We start from the raw sequence: 24305 nt of genomic DNA, 5'->3' as shown, positions 1-24305 counted from the left end.
GATTTGCGTGATCCTGCACTTGCTGAGCAAATGAGGCTGAGATGAATGGGAATGTCCAAGGTATCAGGTAATGTTTGAGCCATATTTCTAGGGCTGCACAATTAATCGAAAAAGTTCGCAAAAAAGCGTCAGTTAAACTGTACCGTCCAATGTTTATTTACAAGGCGTAGTCTGACTGAGATGTCTTTTAAGTTTAACATTTGTTGGAGAGCGCGGTGGCAACATGGATATTCGAAATTGTTTTAAATTTACTAGATATCCTGATGCTCAGTGGCGATTGTTGTATAACGCCCAAGAAATAGACATTTTAGCTAATGTAATATTCAAATATTCGTGAGAATGTCGAATTATACCGCTGTGTAGTTCATTTAAAACGTGAACGTTTTGTTTTTAACGCTTCATAGACGACCACTGTGAAGTTGACGATGTAGCTAGATAACAGCAACAGTTTGTCATAGTCGTGTTGGAGTAACTAATTGGCGCCATCTTTTGACTTAAAATGGTGGTTACCGCAACTGCAGACCAATTTAATTTTTGTGGTGAATGTATATAACATTTGAGATATAGGCTCAGAAGTATCCAGTTAAAGCAAGAAAAGAAAACATCGCTTAAAAGAATAAGCAAACGGTAAGAGACACAAATAACTGAATGAGACCCTTTAAAATAGAGCAGAAGATGTTACATGTAGACGTCCGATAAGTAGGCCTAGTATAGATGTGTTGTCATTTATAACTAAACTGTCAAATCATTTTGAGCAATTGAAATGAAGCTAAAATAAGATCTAAGCAGTAGACACTTTCAATAAAAAAAAAATGTAATTACAAAATTAGAAATGTTGCACTGGCGACTAACAGAAATAAAAAAGCTGAAGTACTAAAAATACAACTGAAATAAAGCTAAATAGAAATGTAAAAAATCTAATAAAAAGAAAAAGCACAATAAAATTACTCCAATTAAAATCTGAAAATGTAAAAATGAACAAGAATTCTGTCTGTTTTCATTGTGGTTTTCATTCATTCCAAAGTGTTCAGATGTTTAGCGCTAGTCTAAGAGCCTAATATGAGTCAGTAGTGGCCTATTTCTGTGTTAAAGCGCTGTGGTGCTTTCATCAAGAAGCCAGTTTTGGGTTATCTGTCCTGAGCACAAACCTTGTCTGGTTCAGTTATCAGTCAGTTGCTCATTCGTATTGAGCCAAGCTGTAGTCTCTGTTCAGTCTCTTACATTTGTAGTAGGCCTATATAGCCTACATACCAATTCTGTGTAAACCACTTTAAACAGTGGTCCTATATGTTAACTTTTTTGAAGAATCTACAGCTAGCATATGTGGCTCCTTTCTGAACATCTGTACTTATTTGACATAGCAGATAGTGTCCGTGCTTCAAGTCTTTTGTGTCTTAAGGAGCAGATCAACAATGTGAACAAGCCTGAACTATAGTTGCCAAGCTGGAAGGAGTGAATGCACTGCTTGAATGTCTCTTAGGCATCTAGTAAAGTCCCTTTGACAGGCCTTCAGTTTTGTTCATCTGGTCTGTTGAGAGGTGCGCCATCTCGTGGCTGAATTGTCAAGAATTATAATAGGCTAGTATTTGACCAAAAGTTATCCAAAGCACTAACTAGATAAGTAATAGCATTTACTCATTATATCTGTAAAGAAATAACCAGGCATGCATAACACAACCCATAGTTAGTATGTTTTAGTAGCTATTCAATATTCATTTAGTTATTCTTGTGATATGAGTAATTTGCTCATGAAAATACAACAGTCCTTTACTATACAAATGGATTCCAAGTTTCAGATCACTTTGTTTCCATTCAGCATGAAAGACTTGATTTTATTCTGTGGCTTGCCCCTTGCTGTGAGCAAAAGGACATGTGATTGAGCTTGAAAATAACAGTCCAACATTCCAAAACATTTATGTCTAAGCTGATGCATAAGTGTGGTAGTTTTGAAATGTTATTAAAGATTGGGACCATTTCAAAGAACAACGGAAAACAACAAGCACCAATGACGTAATGGTAACTGTGCATTACGCAAGAAATGCGCACAAATAGATGCTGACATTTTTCGTTATTATATAAATGACTATATAAACGGAAGATGGGTAATAATGTTTTAGTAATAAACAATAATGTTAACAAAGCAAGAAATATATTTTTGTACTATTCTTTAGTTCTATTTTATTATATAAATTTAAAAAATCTTGATGCTACTCTTTTATAACAATAATTCATAATAGTTAATACAGTATATAGTATAGTAACTATTGTGAACAATAGTTTACAATAGTTCATATAACAATAGTAATCTATTATTATTATTTATTAATATTATCTAATTTATAATAAAAAAATTTTTTTAAAGGTACATTTTTGACAAAAATGTTCATAGAACAGTATAGTTCATATAACCAGAGGCTGGGGCAGTCAAGCTCCAAAAGGGCAAAAAAAAAACTTTATAAATTTGTTTGATGAACAGGGTTAAAGGAATAGTTTACCCAAAAATGAAAAATCTGTCATTTACACATCCTCATGTTTTTCCAAACCTGTTTGAATGTCTTTCGTCTGCTGAACACAAAAGAAAATAATTTTAATGAATTTGAGTAACCAAACAGTTGCAGGTCCCCACTGATTTACATAGCATTTTTTTTTCTCCATACTGTGGAAGTTAATGGGGATCAGCAAATATCTGGTGATAGAATTTTAAGGTGTGGTGGTGGACTATCCCTTTAAATCTAGTTTTTTTGTTTGTTTGTTTCCCGAATGTTGCATCTCTCTAATCTTATTCTCCATCCCATATATTCAGATTGTGTGTGTGTGTATATATGAATGAAGTCCAGTTAAACAATATATATGTGTGTGTGTGTGTGTGTGTGTGTGTGTGTGTGTGTCATTTGATGCTGCACATCAAGGTAATTAAACTATGCACTTCACTAGTGGACAAATTTAAGTAGAAAATAAAATGTTTGTGGTGTTAAACAAATGCTTTGAATGACTTGGAATTTTTACTTATTAACGAGACAACATGGTCCCTATCATGTTCTTGTTTTAAAAAGAGCTGTGTAATGCTTCTTAAGAATTTCTCCTTTTATGTTCCACAGACGTAGGCCAAGTCATAGAAGTTTAGAACAATATGAGGGTGAGAAAATTGACAGTTACTTTTTTTAGTGAACGATCCCTTTAAATCAATGTTTTCTGGTCCACTCATAACAGACCGGTCCTCGAAAACCAGTAGATGGCGCTGTTGATTAAACTTCAGTATTTAAACCGTAACGAAGCAAATGCAGACTGCATTTCCATATACAGATTTCTCCGCAAGAATAAAAATCTTTTGATTTCAGTACACATTTGCGAATTAAAACCCGTCATCTGCAGTGTATCCAATAAGAACTGAGAGAGAAGAATAAGATTAAAAACAAGGGAAGCTGGATTCCAGAGTGGCTGGATGCATGTCAAATATGACTGGAAATTTGTGCGGTCAAAACAAAGAATCACTTATTTATTAATTAACCTTGAGTATCACTGCACTCATTACAGCAGTAAAACTATTTCTGATAAATAGTATAGATTTAAAAAAGACAGTTTCTTGCACTTGTGCGCCCTCTGGTGTGAGATTAGATTAAAGCAATGCGTGTTTGAAAACTGTGTTGACCATGTCTTTTTTTATTTTACTTGAAGGGTGTTTTAGCAAAGTCTTTAAGCTTGTAAATCAGTGTCCTTCCCGTATGTTCATTTACAGTAAACAAAGATTTATAAGAAAATAACAAAGGGGAGTTTTGTTACAGTATATGTAATCATTGGGAGAATTTCACTGAAAGAGGAAGTGCCTTATTACTTGCCACATAACGTGCAGTTGTGTTTTATTTTTGGCACTGAAAATGCACTGAGTAATGTCAAGATCGACTCATCCTCTTAAGTGTTTTTTCTGTAAATTCCTTTGCTTGAGTGATGAAGTTCTGTGTAATTTTCGTCTTCTCCTTCAGCCGCCCCTCCTCCTCTCTCCCAAACTCTCTCCCGCCTCTGTCTCTGTTAAACAGGATGCTGCTACAGTACTTCGTTTGCAGTGCCAACAGCTGAGGTCTGCTTCCTGAGTTTCCCTTCAGCCTGAGAGAGTTACAGGAACAGAAAGGAAGTGTGTGTTTGTGTGAAGGCAAGAGACAGTGTGTAATGTACGTTTGTTAGAGAGAGCGAAAGAAAAGAGAGAGAGAGAGAGAGACTAAGGAATGCTGTGATGTCACCAGTTAAGTCATACACAAAGGCAAGAAGGACACACAAGCACTCACTCTCCCTCTTAGTAAAGTCTGCCGTGGAGCATCCGCACCCAGCTGTGAGTACATTTTCCTTCACACAGGCTTTTTTTTCTTCTCTTTCCAACTTTCTTTCTGTTTGCCGCCATATCTAGACATTAACTGCAGTCTGTTAAATGTGTAGGCAGGCAGGCAGACTTTTTTTTTTTTGTCACAGTTGCTGTTGTTGCGGTACTTTTTTGGGTATGATGTGATCTCAGGCTTTTTTAGTTGTAGACGCCCGTCGTTTCTCCTAAAGAGGTCACAGCATGCAAGCTCAGTTGTGGCCAAAATAAGACCATTTTAAAATAGAGCATGTCTTGTGAAAGGAGGGGGGATCTGCTGATGACAGAAGCGAACCCCCATTCCTGAGGAATCCCCTCAGTCAGGCCTAAAAAGAGCTGGGAGACCATGTGTTTGAGTAAAAATATGCTCTTTAGCAGAGGTTTCTTAACTTTTTGACCCCCAAATATATTATTATAATATATATAATATTAGCCCCTTACTAAAATACAAAGCCTGCTGCGTATTTTAATGTGTAAAAAAACGGTTTATACTCTGTGAGGGGGAAAAAAGTGTGGTATTATAAAGACAGCATATGTAATAAATAAAATAATCGCATTTTATAATGTAATTATACTAAAGCATTTAAAATATTCTTTATTATTTGAAATCTTTGTACTAAGATGTCAGTGTTACTTTATATATATATAATATATGTGACCCTATACCACAAAACCAGTCATAATTCGCATGGGTATATTTGTAGCAATAGCCAACAATACATTGTATGGTTCAAAATTATAGATTTTTATTTTATACCAAAAATCATTAGGATATTAAGTAAAGATCATGCTCCATGAAGATATTTTGTAAATTTCCTACCATAAATATATCAAAACTTAATTTTTGATTAGTAATATGCATTGCTAAGAACTTAATTTGGACAACTTTAAAGGTGATTTTCTCAATATTTAGATTTCTTTGCACCCTCAGATTCCAGATTTTCAAATAGTTGTATCTCTGCCAAATATTGTCCTATCCTAACAAAACATACATCAATGGAAAGCTTATTTGTTCAGCTTTTAGATGATGTATAAATCTCAAATGTAAAAAAAAATTGGCCCTTATTGGTTTTGTGGTCCAGGGTAACATATGACAACCCTAAAAAAGCTTATTTTTGTAAATAAATGATCATTAAAATTTTCTGATGCACCCAGATTGAAAACCCTGAAGGCAGTTTTAAAGCTTATTAACAAATAAACGAAAATATTTTTTGACTTCTCATTTCACATGACACACAAAATGTCTGAAGCTGCACAGGAAGAGAAGGAGCAAACAAACCATTAAAGAGATCAGATTGCTTCCAGATGTTGTAATCTGTCATTTCTTCTGACAGCGTGTCCCGTTTATGGCTGCTAATTAGTGATGAGAGCTTGTGTGTGGTGAACGGACCGAGCTGGGATTCATCGTCTTTACCACCATCATCCTCGTTCTGAAGGACTGTTGCTGAATCTCAGGATATAATCAGGTGAACCACACACACGGCCATGCTGCAGCAGATCTTGAACGACATGTACATCGACCCGGATGTGCTGGACGCTCTGAACGACGAGCAGAAGAAGACGCTCTTCCTGAAGATGCGCGAGGAGCAGGTGCGACGCTGGAAGGAGCGAGAGGAGAAGCTGGAGAGGGAACCGCTCAAACCAAAGACAGGTGGGCACTGGGTTTATATCGCACCATTTAAATCTAAAGCAGATATGTCATGTGATCCATGCATCTTATTGAAGTGAGTTCTTTAAGAACTTTTAATACAGTAGAATAAATGTAACAATTTTATGTATTTAATTTAAACATAGTTTAATCAGTGCTACAATATTTCCTCTGTATATTTACTCCTGGATGAGACCATTTTATTCATCATTTAGCAAGATTATTATTATTTTTGACCATCAGAAAATCCTCCTAGCACAGAACGGTAAAATCCTGACCATCAGGTTTATTTTTTTATATTGTATTATATTATTATTATTATTATTTATAGTTGGCTTTTAGTTGTATTTTGTTCAGTTGCAATTGTAGTGTATTAATAACATTATTACTATTCCCTTTTTCCATAAAATTTTATTATTATTATTATCCTTTTTTTTTTTTTGTAATTTTATAGTTGGCTTTTAGTTGTATTTTGTTCAGTTGCAATTGTAGTGTATTAATAACATTATTACTATTCCCTTTTTCCATAAAATTTTATTATTAATTATTATCCTTTTTTTTTTTTGTAATTAATTTAAAATTTATTAACATTTTTTTTTTTTTTTACCATTGACCCAACATGCATTTTTAATTGTATGGGGAAAAACAGCATTCACATTTTGTTCCACATAAAAAAAAAAAAAGTAATGAGTTTAAATTGACAAGGTGGTGGGTAGATCATTAAAACGCCTTATAAAGTTACAAAACAAAATTTAAGCAAATCATAGATTTAGACATGATCTTTTTCGACTGAGTATGGCAATTCTGCAAGAGACATGCAGTTGACTTTTTAAAAGGACAGTCATCCTGAAGTTAAAGTTCTTTTGCACCATGGTCATAATGCAACTCACCAGGATCTGTCTAGATTAAAGATCTAAAACATCCTGAGGTTTGAATGTGGGACATTTGAATTACTAATGCAAATCTTTCATCAGTGCGTTTACCATTCCCACATCTGTAAGCCACAGAAAACCGCTCTGGCTTTTTATTGCTGGCTTTAAATGACTTAATTTAGTCAGAATCTTAATGTGGCACATGACTCAGTCAGGACCGAATAGCTGAGCTGAAAGCACCTGGTTTACCACTGTGGTACTGCGGACTTCACGGAAAAACATCTTCAGAATAGGTTCACAGAGGTGGACACAGATGTTTGGACAACAGAAAGTGCTCTGAAACACAAGAGTAATTATATTTGAAAGCTACTGTGATTGATGCTGCCACTGGGAACATCTACGTCACTGACAAGACACAAGACCAGACAAGTTTAAGAAGGTGTCCAGGCGTCAATAGACAATTGTCATGACCGATATTATCAGAATCTCATATTAGTTAAAGGATCTCCTCAGTGTGACACTGAAACACCGTAAACAAGAACTACGTAAAACATGAGGGTTTTTCCCTCAATTTCACCACTTTTTAACACTGAAGGTCACAGACATCACAGAGACGAGACTTCCGTGAGGAGGACAGCTGGTAAGAGGGAGGAGTAAACTGCTGAGATATGAGAGGAATGCATCTGAGAGATAGAGGGTATCTGTAAAACTGCAAAAGAGACAGAGCTGCGAAAAAGCAAACAAAAGAATGAAAAATTAAACTTTACGTTGCTTAGCCAAAGTTACACCCGTTTAAACTGGTTAGACGTACAGAGGGCTTATGGAATCTGGCATATCGGCTTTGTTACTGGAAGAGCCAGAACTTTGACAGATCATCTTAAACTAGATTAGTCAATGAAGTAAAAATATTGCAATGCAATGAAAGTTTTAAGTGTCCAGAAACTTTTTTTGTGCCACTGTATAGCCATTCCCTTTGGGTTTATAAGGAAGTTCAATGCAATAATTTAGGTTGACGTGTGTAACTCCAAGAGGAAGTCGTCTTTGCTCAATAACAAAGCAGTTATTATCAGGTCCCTGAGTTTCAGACCTCAGAGGAGAACAGCAAGTCCTTTATCTCCTTGAGACAACAGCAGCTGTTCTTGCAGGTCAATGGTTTCCACAAGACATACTGATACAACATCTTGACTGCTTCTGTGCAACCCTGTCCTATTGACCATGGTGTCTGTTAGCAAAGTGGATACAATTTCAAAAAGTCATTCAAGGTTCTGTCACAAAAATACAATGCCATAATAAAATAATAACACAATAAAGGGAGTCTCTGGAGACATTCTGACCCTTGCATTGAGTGAGCAGGCTACACAAGGCAGAGGAAACACTTCTGTTACTGACCCAGTTTTTAGAACAAGAAAAGAAATGTCAGCCAGGCCAAGTTCCATTCCCTCATACAGATAACTGCCAACAAAGCAGGAAGTATACAGGAAACGTTTTTCAAAACACACTGAGGAGGAAGAAAAAGGGAGAATGTTGGGATTGTAGATTTAATTATCAACAGTTGTGAATGTCAACAGATGATGTGGATGTGTTTTGTCTTGGTTTTGTTTTTTTTGCCATTTTTTTTTTAACATCTTGCATATTACACTGCATATTTGCATACTTTTATTCAGCAAGGATTTACTGATTTAAATAAAAGTGTCAGTAAAGACGTAATAAATACTGTGTTTTTCATCAGTTCTGAACATAATCCACAAAAATATTAAGCAGCACAACTGCTTTCAACATTAATTATAATACATATGTGGCCCAGGACCACAAAACCAGTCATAAGGGTCAAGTTTTTGAAATTGAGATTTATACACCATCTGAAAGCTGAATAAATAAGCTTTCCATTGATGTATGGTTTGTTAGGACAATATTTGGCCGAGATACAACTATTTGAAAATCTGGAATCTGAGGGTGCAAACAAATCTAAATATTGAGAAAATGGCCTTTAAAGTTGTCCAAATGAAGTTTTTAGCAATGCATATTACTAAACAAAAATGAAGTTTTAATATGTTTACAGTAGGAAATGTACAAAATATCTCCATGGAACATGATCTTTACATAATATCCTAATGATTTTTGGCATAAAAGAAAAATCAATCATTTTGACCCATACGATGTATTGTTGGCTATTGCTACAAATATACCCCAGTGACTTAAGACTGGTTTTGTGCTCCAGGGTCACATATAACAATATAATTCTTGAGCAGCAAATCGGCATATAATCCTGAAGGATAATGTGATACTACAGACTGGCATAATGGCTGCTGAAAATTCAGCTTTGCATCAAATAATAAATTACATTTTAAAATATATTGAAAAAGAAAACAGTTATTTTAAGTTGTAATAAAATTTCACAATATTACAGTTTTGACTGTATTTTTGATTAAATAAATGGTGAGCATAAGAAACTTCTTTCAGAAACATCTAACCAATCTTATCGACCCCAAACTAAACGATAGTGTATGTTAAAGGAGAGACCAGGGCTAGTAGCACATGTTAAATGTTAAGTATTACCGCTGATTACAGAACCGGCTTTACTCATAAGATGCGCGTTAATATCGCATGCGATTTATCGTGCAGCCCTAGTATAAAGCCTTAAACTGCTGCATAGACTTTATCTCTATTATAAGTTGCAGTTTTGTTGTCATCACCTCTTTAAGGCCCAACATGGATAAAAAAATGAAGAGTCCAAGACCATATTTTCTATGGCTTAAATGAGCTGGTCCCAATCAGCACTTTCTTTTTTTATATATATTTTATACCTTTTAAGCATTCGGTGGATGAGCCCAGTTTTATTTTATTATTTTATTTTGTCTTGACTGGGATCACGAGCGTGTTAGTCAGGCTGTTCAACTGGAATCTTGTTGTTTGCCACAAGGCCTGCAAGAAGAACCAGTTCATCATGGGAGGGTTTCCTTATTTTCTGTCAGACTTTTTCTTCTCTCTCTTACACAGTACAAGTCACCTTTCTTAATTTTTCAAATTGTAACAATTTGTATCTCATGTTGTATAACTCTGTATTTGGCTGCACCATTTTAAGGAAAGACTTGGCAAGTAGTTAATTAGCTTCTCTTAAAGGAATGTGTAGTGAGCAAATATCGTTTAGCTTTATTGATCCAATAAGCAGCCTTAAAATGTTTTTTCAATATTTCTTCCTTTTAACATATTTAATCTTGTTATGGTTGAGTACATTCATAAGAACAGGAAACATGATGAATAAATAATTCTGAAGTATGATAATATCTTTAAATATGTAAATGATAATTACTAATCTAGGCTTATTGTGTTTCAAGTAGGCTTACCACTAAGACTCTGCATTTTATTTCTCTCTCTCTCTCTGTAGCTAATAGCAAGAGTGTCAGTTGGCTGCTGGGACGAGATGGAGACGTACAGGTCATTGTCATTGGAGAGATGGATGAGCTCAAATCCTCCAAGATCATCTATTCAGGGTTTGGAGAGAGAAAAACGGCCAGCGTCCTTAACAATTCACAGTATGGATGTTGTGCTACTCCTGAATAAAAACAAATTATAGCTATAAACCATCTATAATATGAGGTTTGGTATCATTAAAAGGGGTTTACTGATATATAAATACACTGCCCGTCCAAAACAAAAGTCACACACTCTAATATTTAATTGGACCGCCTTCAGCTTTGATTATGGCACACATTCACCGTGGCATCGTTTTGATAAGCTTCTGCAATGTCACAAAATTTATTCCCATCCAGGGTTGCATTAATTTTTCACCAAGATCTTGTATTGATGATGGGAGAGTCGGACCGCTGCGCAAAGTCTTCTCCAGCACATCCCAAAGATTCTCAATGGGGTTAAGTTCTGGACTCTGTGGTGGCCAAACCATGTGTGAAAATGATGTCTCATGCTCCCTGAACCACTCTTTCACAATTTGAGCCCGATGAATCCTTGCATTGTCACCTTGGAATATGCCCGTGCCATCAGGGAAGAAAAAATCCATTGATGGAATAACCTGGTCATTCAGTATATTCAGGTAGTCAGCTGACCTCATTCTTTGGGCACATAACGTTGCTGAACCTAGACCTGACCAACTGCAGCAACCCCAGATCATAGCACTGCCCCCACAGGCTTGTACGGTAGGCACTAGGCATGATAGGTGCATCACTTCATCCGCCTCTCTTCTTACCCTGATGCGCCCATCACTCTGGAACAGGGTAAATCTGGGACTCATCAGACCACATGACCTTCTTCCATTGCTCCAGAGTCAATCTTTATGCTCCCTAGCAAATTCGAGCCTTTTTTTCCGATTAGCCTCACTGATAAGTGGTTTTCTTAAGGCTACACAGCTGTTTAGTCCCAATCCCTTGAGTTCCCTTCGCATTGTACATTGTGGAAATGCTCTTACTTTCACTATTAAACATAGCCGTGAGTTCTACTGTTGTTTTTTTACGATTTGATTTCACCAAACGTTTAAGTGATCGCCGATCACGATCATTCAAGATTTTTTTCCGACCACATTTCTTCCTCGAAGATGATGGTTCCCTACTATCCTTCCAGTTTTTAATAATGCGTTGGACAGTTCTTAACCCAATTTTAGTAGTTTCAGCAATCTCCTTAGATGTTTTCTTTGCTTGATGCATGCCAATAATTTGACCCTTCTGAAACAGATTAACATCTTTTCCACGAATACAGGATGTCTTACGACATGGTTGTTTAAGAAATGAGAAGCTACTCACTGCATCAGTTAGGGTTGCCAGCTGAAACATAATCATCCATGCAGTAATTATCCAATGGGAGGCTCTTACCTATTTGCTTAGTTAAATCCAGGTGGTGATTTTTTTTGGGACGGGCAGTGTATAATTTAAATATAATTTACACTACTGTTCAGATGTTTGGGGTCAATAAGGTATTTATGTATTTGTATGCTCACCAAGGGTAAATTTGTTTATCAAAAGTACAGTAACAGTAATCCGTAAAATAGATAAAACTCATATATTTGTAATATATTTTTAAATGTAATTTATTCCTGTGATAGCAAACCTTAATTTTCAGTCTTCATTATCACATGATCCTTCAGAAATAATTATAATATGCTGATTTGGGAAACATTGCATATAATTTATTATTTTATTTATTTTTATGGAAACTTTCCTTTTTCAGGAAAGTTGAAAAGAACTGTGTTAATTATAACTGAAATATTTTGCAACTTTATATATGTCTTTGTCACTTTTAATTAATTTAATGCATCCCTCCTGAAGAAAAGTATAATTTTTTTTTCCTGACCCGGTAGTGTAAATAAATTTATGTAATTTAACCATTTTTATGTTTTGATTTCTCTTATTTTTTTAGGGTGTATAAACATATCAGTATAAAACTAATGAGCACATCTGTAATGAATATCTGAAATAAATTCTGTCATGAAGAAAACGTGTTTGACTGTGAAGGGCGTATATTTGTGTGTTGTGTTTTCACATGTCTTGTCATGTATTTCAGCAACCAGCCCAGCACTTTGAAGAGCAACTTGATAAACCGAACATCAGCAGAACCTGTACGATCAGGGCGAGAAAACCTTCCTCCTAAAGCACATTCAAGAGTTCAGCTCAACTTTAAGGTGTGTTGCTCACGTGCGTGTGTTTGTTTACTTCCACATTTGCTCAACTCTCAAATCGGTGCCGCTGTGTATTCATGTGGCTGTGTGTGTAGGTGACCTTCCTGTTGCCGCCATTAATCTCGGACACAGCCGAGGGGCAGCGAGACGGACTTTCTCCACAGGGAGAGTCATCGTTCAACAGCCAAATAAATCACAACCTCCATCTCTCCCTCTTTTTGCTCCTTCCTTTCCCGTTTCCTCCTTTTTTCATTCCCTTCTCCAGTATTCCTTTTCATCCTTTCAACAAAAAAAAACTCCCACACCCACCCACCCCTACATCTCTCAGGCACAACAACTCTTTCATTGCGCAGCTCTTTATGGCTCCATCTCTCTGCTCATGTATCAATATGTTTGTCTGTGTGTGGCCAGTTGGCGTCTGTGCGATTTTTGAACTGACAGACAGTCCAACTTAGGCGGTAACACCGTGTCCTTTAACAGGAATGATGCGACAATTTTCCAACCATGTGAAAAGCAATTTGAAGCAGTGTGAGGTGATGAAAACATATTTGACTTGATATCTAATGCACTGTTATGAAAAGCAGGATTTCAAACCAATGAGATTTTAGAGTGGGCGGGGCCACCCATCACAATGCCGTAGAAATAGGTGGACTTGATCAACAGAATTTCGTGTAGGTTAGGACACAAGTGCTGTGATGTCATCTTTAATGAATGTGTGTGAGTTTTACTGTGTCTTGGTCAGGATCGCGGAAACAAAGTGTTTTAAAACGGTCTGTCAAAGGTTTTCACTCTATATGTGGAGATCTCACCACCTTCTCTTTCCTGTTATACTAAGGTAGGTGGGTGGGTTGGGGGCTCGCACTAGGGTTTCCATGGCAACACCGTGCGCAGCAAACGCACTCCTGGGAGGAGATGTGCTGGCCAGTATCACCACGCTATGATCCTCTACTTGCTAAACAAACATCTGTCCCTGTACATCGGCACATGTGGCTCATGGTTGCCAAATAGTGAAGAGCCGCACAACAGTCACAAAAAAACATCTGAACGCCTTCAGATTTTTAACTGATCATAAAGTAGATGGGCTAATATGATTATTGCAACAGCTTTTATTATGATAAAATGATATATAGGAGTGTGGAAGAGTTTTGCTCAGTCTGAAGTCTTTGTTTTCACAGGACAACAGTGACAAAGAGTTAAGGACTCTGGCGCCTCCACAGGTGTGTTTTGGTATTGCAGCAGATACGATGTTCAACAATGAGTGAGATGTTTTGTCACAACACAATACTTTAAAATGAGTGCAGTCTATTTTGTAAATGTCTTCTCATAATATTCTGCAGATGCCTGTAAATGAAGAAAAGCCATCAGCAACTTTAGAAAATGTAAGTACCATGATTAATACGTGACACTGGACCACAAAACCAGTCTTAAGTCGCTGGGGTATATTTGTAGCAATAGCCAAAAACACATTGTATGGGTCAAAATTATTGATTTTTCCTTTATGCCAAAAATCATTAGGATTTATTAAATAATTATTAAATAAAGATCATGTTCCATGAAGATATTTTGTAAATGTCCTACTGTAAATATATTAAAACTTAATTTTTGATTAGTAATATGCATTGCTAAGAACTTCATTTGGACAACTTTAAAGGCGATTTTCTCAATATTTTTATTTTTTTTGCACCCTCAGATTCCAGATTTTCAAATAGTTGTATCTCAGCCAAATATTGTTGTATCCTAACAAACATACAACAATGGAAAGCTTATTTATTCAGCTTTCAGATGATGTATAAATTTCAATTTCGAAAAATTTAACCTTATGACTGGTTTTGTGGTCCAGGGGTCACATATGTGTATTAGAACAAGTATAGTTTAGTAGAGCTGTTTTCATACCTTTTTTTCATAAATATATCGGTGATGAAAATAACATTGGACATTTTTGAAAATAAGGCATTCCAGTAACTGACTAAGAACCTTTTCATTGCCATTAAAGTGAAACAACTGAACCTAAACATAGGAGCCTGATGAAATAATCATTTAAAAATCTTAGACTGACTTAGAGGTTTTGCATCTGAAGTCTCTCTCTCTCTCTCTCTCTCTCTCTCTCTCGTTTTTTTATCACCTTACAATAAATTCTAATTATTGTAAATCTATATGAATTGATCAATTTAAACTTGTATATTTGTTTTTACCGCCTTACAGTATTTCATACAATAAATAGCTCTGTTGCACTAAGATGTTTCTTTTGAGTTCCAGACAATATAATGCATATATTGTTACATTATAATGCATGAAACTTGTGTAATCTAATGTTACCAAAAAATCAATTTTTCCTCTTGGATTGAAGCTGGTATAGAAGTTTTTGGTACAGGGAATTGAAACTCTTCACAATTCCAAGTCATTTTTCACAATCACAGCCCCGTCAGACTCATGTGATATGCTATATGACCACAGAGATCTTATTTAGGCCACAGGCCGCTGGAAAGTCCCGCTATCTAACAGCCTCTGTTCATTGACATTACTGCCATTTACCACAGAGCGGATGAGCATATTATGAATTCTCTGTCCTTTCTTTCTTTCTGTCTGCCTTTTTTTCCCTGGAAATACTAAAACTAATTTAATTTTAAAACCGTGAATGTTTTTCTTAAATGAGTAAGAAATATTTATTCTGCACTCATGCACTAATATTAAGAAATTATGAATATACTAATTTAATTTAGACATTATTTAATGGAATACATTTTATATTAATGATGATGATGATGATAATATTAATAATAATGTAATTTGTGATGTTAAAAATTCATTATAAAAAAAAAAACTGTTAATATTGTAAATAAAAATGGGTCAGCATATATTCGACTCAGTCTCGTCTACACTGACACCAACACATTCTAATTTTGTCGCGTCATCTGCTTGCGGTGTAAACATGGTGTCTGTGCAAAGGAATGTCCTTCCCAGAATGTCGGTGGTCTCTTCTGGCACTCTGCTCCGGGTTGGAGGGGGGCTGGAGGTCAGAGCAGCTGTCCTTGTGCTCTCATCTTGAGATCCTTTTACCCTCAGCTGTCGCTCTCTGCCACTCCGATCACACCTGTCTCAGACTCTTGACCCCACAACAGCTGAACACATTTAGATGAGTGTGCAAGCATGAATCTAAAACTAGTTCTTTCCGAGTTGGTCTGCTTTGCAGCAAATCAGAACATGTCATGCAATTATTATTCATGAGCAACCTGATAATTAGTGTCCCTCCCAATTTTTGTATCATTCCCACACCCAGAGGAATAAAACTCATGATGTATATATGTAAGCCTGATTGATTGAGATATATAAAACATATTGTAGCTCATCTGAAATGCTGAAGGACAGTATGGAGCATTGCTCTCAGTGTGTGGCCTGTGTGTCAGAGAGCATGAGGACAGGCAGGCTGTGTGTGCTCTGCAGGAGGACCTGAGAGAGCCCAGGGGCTGATTTGGGTCCCTGAGTTCTTCAAGAGCAGATGGTTGATAAAGTTGATCAGGGAATTAAAGCGGGCGAGACGGCGCGCCTGTCAGTCACAGATGGATGGGATTGTGGGACTGTCCCCTGGGGTTTGGGCAGGGACCTCTCTTTCCCTCTTTTTTCCATTTCTCTCTCTTTCCATCACAGATTTATCCCTTAATATCCACAAGCCCCTGGGCAGGGCAAGTCCTTGCACATCACACGTTTCTCTTCCATCTCGTGTGTGTGTGTGTAAACACTATACACAGTCTGTGCTTCTTACAGTCCAGGCTTGCAATATCTGTTATCTTTGGCAGCTCCAGATGTATTTTGTTTTGTTTTTAATGTTATATTAGGCTATTTTGTTTCATATTTCATTTATAAGCTATTTTATGTTTTGTTTTTCAGCAAAATTTTATTTATTTATTATAAGCTGTTAGTAAGGCTACTATTGATTTTAGGTTATTTTATTGGCTGATCTATTTTATTTTAGACTTTCATTTATTTTAGGTTTTATTTGAGGTCATTTTTAGGCTACTAAATTTCATTTTAAGCTATTTTATTCTTTGTTATGTTTAGGCTACTATATATTTTTAAAGCTATTATTTATGTTTTGTTTTTTTAGGCTACTGTATTTTATTGTAAGCTAATTTATTTTTAAGATGCTTTATTGTAGGTTATTTTTAGGCTACAATATTTTATTTTAGTCTAATTTAGGCTATTTAATTTTTTTGGCTGTTTATTTTAGTTTTCACTTAGGCTAATGTGTTTTATTTTAGGCTATTTTATTTTTTAAATAAAAAATAAAATAGAAAGTGTTATTGTTCAGAGCTTAATCTGTTATGGCCCAGGAGATCTGAAAAACTCACTGGATTATCAGCTTTGTCTTCGATATTCCTCCTAAAATTCCTTAGGACAAATATGAGACAGATGAGATGCTTGTTGACTTGATGTGAATATCAAACACCAGGTAATTTGGTCTGGGAAGAATCTGATATTTGACTTGATAGTCAAATCTCTGCTCATGGTCTGTAACATTGCTGAGATCTTTTAAACATTATAGGAGACATGTGAAATAGCTGTGGTCAGTTTCTCAGGAGACAAATCTGAGAAGCGTGAGATTTTAGCTGAAGTTCCCATTTGCTCTATATTTAATCTTGTATAGTCTACAAGAAATAATCAAGACATTAACAAGATATTGTCTGTGGGTTTTTTCTTCCTTTCCCCTATGGGAGGTTTTAGGACAGTGCTCGGTTTAAAACCGAAGCTGGATATACAGTCCAACTTGTACTTCTTTTATAAATGGTTTATTTGTTTCTATGGCAGGTATCCCATCAGCCTCAGGAGTCCAAAGAGGAGGCTGAGTCAGGACACTCAGAGGATGACTCAGCACTCTTGTCCTCAATTTGCTATCGGGCCCACTCGAGATCTTGCCTCCTGACACCCTCAGCTCTCAGCAGACCTGGCTATACAGACAAGGAGGACAGGACGACCAATCAGCTGCCTGACACCTCCAGACTCCGCCCCCAAGACACCCCCAAACCACAGATCAACAGAGGTGAGAGTCTGCTGTTTGATCAGATATAACTGCAGTAAAAGATTATGAGATGCATTATTTGAATGCTTGGCCAAAGAGATGTGTCTTTAATCTAGATTTAGATTTAATCTAAATTCAGAATATAATAGAGATTTTTTGAAAAGACGTGTTACCGGAAGCTTTATGATCTGGCAGGTCTTTTTCTAACAACAGGAATAAAGAGGTTTAAAGGCAGAAACAAATGTCTTTGAAATATTATGGCTGATTTCCTTGGCTGCTCATTTGTTTGAAATCTCTTCTAGTTCGTTTTAAAAACGACATCTTGATCATCTCCTGGGTGGTTTTTAATGACCATTTGTTCTAAACACTATCCTGGTGGTGTGAATCACCTCAACAGATGTTATGACTCACTCAAAAAGCTCAAATTACGCCATCCAGTGTGTGTTATTAGAAATTACACTTCTGCAGTTTCCCCCTGCTGGACACACACATGAAATGCAACCTATAAACTCTCCCAAAGCCCTCACATTACCTAGGCCAGGTAAGGTTAAACGAGCACTTTTTGATCTAGAGATCATCCAGACTACATATTGTTGTAATTCAATGCTTGTAAAAATAAAACTCTGTAGAATGTGTGGATAATTACATGGGAATGTTTCATCTGTGTGAGCGTTTAACTTTGTAGTGGGATCAAGAGCGTGTAAGTCAAAGGAATGTGTGCGAATAGCGTGTATGTTCATCCTGGCATGTGCGTAAAAGCAACAGCTTCCCACAGCTGCTCGCTTCGTCTCTGCATGCACGTGTGTGTGTGTGTGTGTGTGCTTCCCTTCTCTTCACCTTCAGAGGGAAGGACACACATTCCAGCGCTGCTTCCCGACTCTGGCCCTGGGCGACGCTCGGCCGGAGCTGATAAGTGACAGGGCCCCCAGCCTCCGCTCGGGCACCCTCCCCACCTCTCCCTGGCAGCCGTGACCCACCGCCCCCGTGGCCTGGCTCAGCGCACAGACGTGCCGCTCCGGAATTCTGCCCTCTGCCCCACTTCTAACCCCCCCACCCTCTCATTCTCAGAGGTGGGGGCATTTAAAGAGATAGCGTGCTTTTGTGGCTCATCTGTTCTGTCTGCATAAGATGACTGTGAAATTGGAAACATCCTGTCGAATGCATTCTCGCTTTCACAGACACGCCTGGCAGTTATTGACAGGGCAAACAGAGAGCGTTTTTCATTGCGATCAGGTGCTTACAGGCTTTGTCACAAGTGATTGCACGTCGAGGCCAGCGGGGGCAGTTTTGGCCGGCCTGGACAGAGTTTGGTTTCAGCTTTTTTTTTTTATTTGACAGCTCTGTGAAAGCGTCTCAGGTTCGGAGAAGTTATGGGAGGATGGAAAACGGCAAACACCGCCGAGCAATGAGGGAGAGAGGCGTAGTCGTTACGCTAGTGTCAGCTAACAGCGGGGAGCGTGTGTGTGCCGGACAGGCACGCAAACACACACATATGCGTGTGTTTGCAGGACACGGAACGGACTACTAGTGGGGTGTGGAAAATGCGGTGGAACAAACAGCTTTAGATCACGAGAGTGACTCTGAGTGTGTGTGTGTGTGTGTGTGTAAGAGCGCCGCGCACGCATGTGTGTCCGCCTCAGTCACTGGAGCCTATCCAGGGTTTCCGTGGTGACCACACAACACAGTGAGACAATCAGTGGCAGGCCCACGCAGTGCGGCGAGAGGACATTAACACAGGAACCACAGGTCAGGGGCCATGGTAGGGAGGGAGAGAAAGAGAGAGAGGAAGGGAGGGAGGGCAGAAAGAAGAAGATGGGGCAGGACTTGAGAAGCATGTGACTTAAATAAGAAATGCATCAAACACATGTGGGTCATATTTTACCCCCCAAAAACCAAAAGGAAAAACAAATTTTATATATATATATATATAATAATATTTTTTTTTTTTTCAAATAATTTTCTAGACCATCGAGATTTAATTTGCATGCGTCATTACTACTACTACTACTACTACTATTATTATTATAATTATTATTATTAATATCGAACATACATAATGTTAAAAAAATCGCAATGGTCCTAACAAGTCTTGACATGAATAAATAAATAAAAATAAATAATGTAACAAAAATATAAAATAATAAGAAGAAGAATCTAATGGAAAAATATATACATAATAATATATTATGTAATATAATATATTACACATATATTATAACAATACACTGTCTATATATATATAATTTTTAGTTATTATAAATAAACAATTAGAAATAAATCATATTTTTGAAGACATAATTTTTATTCATTTTTTTATTTTAAAATATTTATTTATTTAATTATTTTAGGACCCTTAAGAGATTGCATTGCATTAAGACATTTTCCTGACGAATAAGCAGTCTTAGTACTTTTAAAATAATTGTTCTAAATGTATTAATATATTTGTTGTATCGTCTTTATTTTTTACAATTTGTTTTTATTTATTTTGTCAAATGGTTGTTTTCATGTGATTTACCCAAGTAATAGGTTAATGAGAGAGAGAAGAAAAAAACAAGGTCTTAAAGGGAGACTGATTCAGTTTAGTGTCTGCTTTCAAGGGGTCATATGATGTTGCTAAATTTCGCAATGAAACACACAACGTCTTCACAGCATGGCGGCAGCAGTGGCAGCAACAATAAAGTTACGCCTTCTTTCTTTGCGTGAACATTCGGGCGCCGTTATGCAAATCTTCCCACATCATGAAGACATTTGGGGGTGTGTTTAAATGAGGCATTTTAGGAGGGCGTGGACGAGTCTTAACTTTTATAAAGAATATCTCTTTGGGTTTGAGACTTTAGTCTTTGCAACTTTAGGGATCTTATCTATTCACGAACAGCTTGTAACACTCCAAAGAGAAAGGAAAACTTGAAATTGCATCATATGACCCCTTTAAGGGTTTTGTGATTCAGTACTGGGACATTTCCACTGACACAGCCACATGTGGGTTCGTGTCTTTGACCAGGGTGTGTGAGTATGCGTGTGAGAAAGAGTTTGCAAGGGGGTAAAATGTGTGTCATAGTTTGTGTGTGTAAAGGAGAAGGGGTATATGTGTTTGTGAGAGCGAGCGAAAGAGAGCGGATGCACTCACACATCTGTGTCCCCTGGGGACGTGGCTAAAAATAAGCAGCTCCTCAAGCCTTCTGGTGTCTGAGCAGCGTCTGTCTGCTCTCCGCCGCCATCCCTGCGGCCCTCCTCTCCTCATCTTCCATCCCTCCATCTCTCAATTACACACACGCACAGTATAACCGCACACATACGCACAGTCTTACACACCTATAACCGTGTACACAAACACACACACACACACCAACTACACCCAGCTGCGTCCCTGCTCTACTTCCTGCGCTGACGACCTCCGGTCTGGCAGTCTGCAGCCCAGGAAAAAAGAGCCAGAGACACTGAAAAGGGGCAGGAAAAAAAAGGATAGAAGAGAGTGCAAAGAGAAGAAGCGAAAAATTGAGTGAGGGAAAAGGGCAGAAGAGAAGTGTGAGAATGTTTTGAAGTTGTCACCTATAAAAACAGACCTTGAAGGTCATAAGTCCTTGTCTCATCGCACTCTCTCTCTCTCCATTTGCAGGTGATTTCCGAGTGGTCGCTGCCTCTAAACGGGCGTTTTCTGTGGATGTGGGGTCTGAGGTAGTTGAGGAGAGCTGTTTGGGACGAGGACGGGTTGCTCAGCTCATGAAAACCTTCAGTGTGTCCAGTGAGTCTCTGCCCTCCCAAATGCCGCCCCATGGCAACAAACCTCCAATCCCGGAAAAGCCTACCCACTTGAGGCTCCGCCCCTCACCTTCTCTCAGGTAAACAAGGGACCAACCCCAAGGGACACAAGCCAGGGGTCTTCTTCAGTGGCTACATTTGAAGGGTGTGGGTGATTAGACTCTCTCAGGAACTTGAATGTTTTGTTACCAAAGTGACGTAAAATAATGTTTTTTTATTTTTATTTTTTGATTAATGTTTTTCTTTATTTTTGTTTTTTTACATGGTATGAGTGGTTTTTAAAACTTCAGCAGGAATGAAACATCAGTCATATAGCTACATCGTTCAAACTTTCGGCAGTAGTGTTGACCTCGCTGTATGAATAAACTGCACTTAGATGCATGTGCAAGTGCGTTTCTGTCTTAAAGGGTCACATGAAATCTTAATCACCAGTATAAGACTGAGTAAACTCCAAACAAAGCCAAATCATACTAAACTAAAGTTAGTCATCCCATTAGTCTGTTTTATGCATTTTGCTTCCTTGCATCATGAAGGCTGGAGCATGTATGAAGGTATAAGTGATCAAACTATGTTTTTGCTTTTTTGCAATATCTAGAGGGCAGGGTGGACAATATTATGCCTATATTTACTGTAAATTACAATTTCTATATAGCAATTAAGATGTATAGAAAGTGGCTGGATTGAATTGCACAAACATTTTATACAGTATTTACTCGATTCACTAACAATATCAGAAAATTCACTGACAAAGTTACATTTTGGAACTGACACTACATGGAATGACCAACTGTGCCAAATATCTGATATGTTGGTCTATAAGTGCTGGTTTTCTCATAGCCATACCTTTACTTTGAGGTTGATGGTCTTATTGTATTCAAATTTTCAATTTTTGGTAATCAGGTCAGTAGGGCAATGGTCACTTTCATGTATTTTATTTTCTCACGGTCACATATGCTTGCACTTAATTCTGTTTTTTTACGTGTTGTGATCTGGAAGAGTTTATATAATTACTCTGTATAAGGCTTGAATGTCCTGTCCACACATTCAGGATAAGTGGGGGATATTGCCTCTGTAATAAAATGATCAAACCTCCTTCAGCTTCTGGTTACAATTTTATCCTCAGTGGCTTGACAGGCTTCAGGCTGTGTTTATGTTCAACATGTGCTTATGACAAGCATTTACTGGAGTCATCTGAGGTCAAGTCATGCAGCCAAGAACATTTCATATCCTCTTCACTGCACATCTAATCAGAATATATAATGGTTTTTGTGCAATAAATTACTGTGAATCATGCATGAAAGAGCTGACGGGCTTACAAGTTGTATAGATTGTAAATACTGCACACATCAAAAGCCTTTTAGCTGCCTTTGGTAGTCTGGCTATAGAGTGAGCTCTTCTCTTGGATGCCCCCTGCTTGTTGATCACAATAAAACAGAGACAAAGTTGTAAAAATAAGTGAGGGTATCAAGTCAGATAAAAGTACACAATAACACTTCATGTTTATAATAAATAAATTGTAAGAGAGTCATTAAAACACTTACATAACACTACTGTACTTGTTATCACTAAAACTTACACTAGGACTTACTATTTGAGCTTTCATTCAGTCTGCTGGCTGCCAAATGCCTCTGCCTCTAGTTTTAAAGGAGTGGTTCACTGGTTTTTTTTCTAGGCTTGTTTATGAAGCCCCTCCCTCAGAAATAGGCGATGGGCTCTGATTGGTTATCTAGCCCATTGTGTTGTGATTGGCTAAACCGCCTCTAGTGCGCATCTAAATGCCCCGCCCCTCACCTCAGCGGCATGTGCTCCGGTTGTATTGTAAACAACATCGTCGTTAATATCGCTTAACCGTTTGAGCCCAATTGAGAAGCAGAGGATATTATTGTGGAGCTGAGCTGAATGAGAGAGAGAGAGAGAGAGATGCAGAGCATGTGTAGAGCAGGGGAATGCGAGGAACAGTATTGAGAATCGCTGCTTTTTAGAACATTGATTTTGAAACTTGTGAATCCATTAGAATCGTTAGAAGACAGAATCACGATTCATATATGAATAGATTTTTACGTGCACCTCTAGATTTCTCTTCCTCTTCTCTAAAGCAGCGCAGGATGGCCTCGCCCCCTTTGCTGCCTTTTCCAGAGGGTGGGGTTTATCTGGGTGTGTTATGTCACGAACCCGGGAAGTAACTTGTTGTAGTCCCTATCAGCCGTTTTTGTAGGCATTAAACTGCCAGAATTTTAAAAGATGTTATCTCCGTTTGCATTGAACTTTCAGCTTTGGCACAGTTGGGCCCCCAGGCAGAGGGAACGGGGTCTGCTGCATGATTAATCTGGCTGAGGGCAGGAGGACCGCCACAGGCCTGCCGCATTAACTCCCTGCTCTCCTGCTACACACACACATGCACAAACAAAAAACACACACCCATGTCTTCTCTAAAGCAGCGCAGGATGGCCTCGCCCCCTTTGCTGCCTTTTCCAGAGGGTGGGGTTTATCTGGGTGTGTTATGTCACGAACCCGGGAAGTAACTTGTTGTAGTCCCTATCAGCCGTTTTTGTAGGCATTAAACTGCCAGAATTTTAAAAGATGTTATCTCCGTTTGCATTGAACTTTCAGCTTTGTAGCTTTGCAGATATTGTTTATGCTCAAACAGCAACATTACACACTAACTAACTTTAAAAAAGTGAAATCCCAATCAACCACCCCTTTAAACTTTTTGTTTTAAGCACTTTGCTGTTTTTCCATATTGCCATACAAAACAAAACTCTTGAAATATAATGATTGTTCGAAAATTTGAGGGGACACGTCCCCAAAGTACAATAATGCTACTCCCCAGAGTAACAAGTGTTTTAAGCACAAGTGTTTGTAGATGTTATTGTGAGTTACACAAGATTAATTTTTTCTAAGTGCGTGACATCATCTAGATGTTTAAATGCATCATAGGCCCTGTGTGATCAAACACACCAGCTCACTAACCAATCAAAAGATGCGGGCAAATGGAAGCTGGCGCCCAGTCCTGCAACAGTGGATGCAACAATAGCATCGGC

At 37.7% G+C, this 24305-nt stretch overlaps 1 protein-coding gene across 6 annotated transcripts; it reads left to right on the top strand.

The window, feature by feature from the left end:
• On the top strand, positions 1-22356 carry LOC107693697 (SH2 domain-containing protein 4A). Of its 6 annotated transcripts, none has more exons than XM_016493173.1 (9): positions 1-67; positions 3981-4324; positions 5683-5999; positions 10254-10401; positions 12377-12494; positions 13667-13708; positions 13829-13870; positions 17295-17526; positions 21122-22356. In XM_016493173.1, the coding sequence occupies exons 3-9, from the start codon at positions 5834-5836 to the stop codon at positions 21346-21348; spliced, it is 975 nt and encodes a 324-aa protein (XP_016348659.1). In that variant the 5' UTR covers positions 1-67; positions 3981-4324; positions 5683-5833; the 3' UTR covers positions 21349-22356. The 6 variants fall into 6 exon arrangements, with proteins under 6 accessions (XP_016348659.1, XP_016348685.1, XP_016348675.1 ...); XM_016493166.1 differs by having other exon boundaries at positions 6-67; positions 4035-4324; XM_016493180.1 differs by having other exon boundaries at positions 44-60; positions 4035-4324.
• The last annotated feature ends 1949 nt before the right edge of the window (positions 22357-24305 follow it).

The sequence above is a fragment of the Sinocyclocheilus anshuiensis genome, unplaced genomic scaffold (genome assembly GCF_001515605.1).
Source record: "Sinocyclocheilus anshuiensis isolate Anshui unplaced genomic scaffold, SAMN03320099.WGS_v1.1 scaffold817, whole genome shotgun sequence".
Classification (NCBI taxonomy): Eukaryota; Metazoa; Chordata; class Actinopteri; order Cypriniformes; family Cyprinidae; genus Sinocyclocheilus; species Sinocyclocheilus anshuiensis.
Note: the sequence above shows the minus strand (reverse complement) of the source record. Positions and strands in the feature narration are given on the sequence as shown.

What these genes read in the sequence shown, in the direction of transcription:
- LOC107693697 (XM_016493199.1), top strand. Translation starts at nt 5,834, where the DNA reads ATGCTGCAGCAGATCTTGAACGACATGTACATCGACCCGGATGTGCTG. An exon ending in ACCGCTCAAACCAAAGACAG is followed by an intron (nt 6,000 to 10,253) that starts GTGGGCACTGGG and finishes CTCTCTCTGTAG; the next exon opens with CTAATAGCAAGAGTGTCAGT. An exon ending in CATCAGCAACTTTAGAAAAT is followed by an intron (nt 13,871 to 17,294) that starts GTAAGTACCATG and finishes TTTCTATGGCAG; the next exon opens with GTATCCCATCAGCCTCAGGA.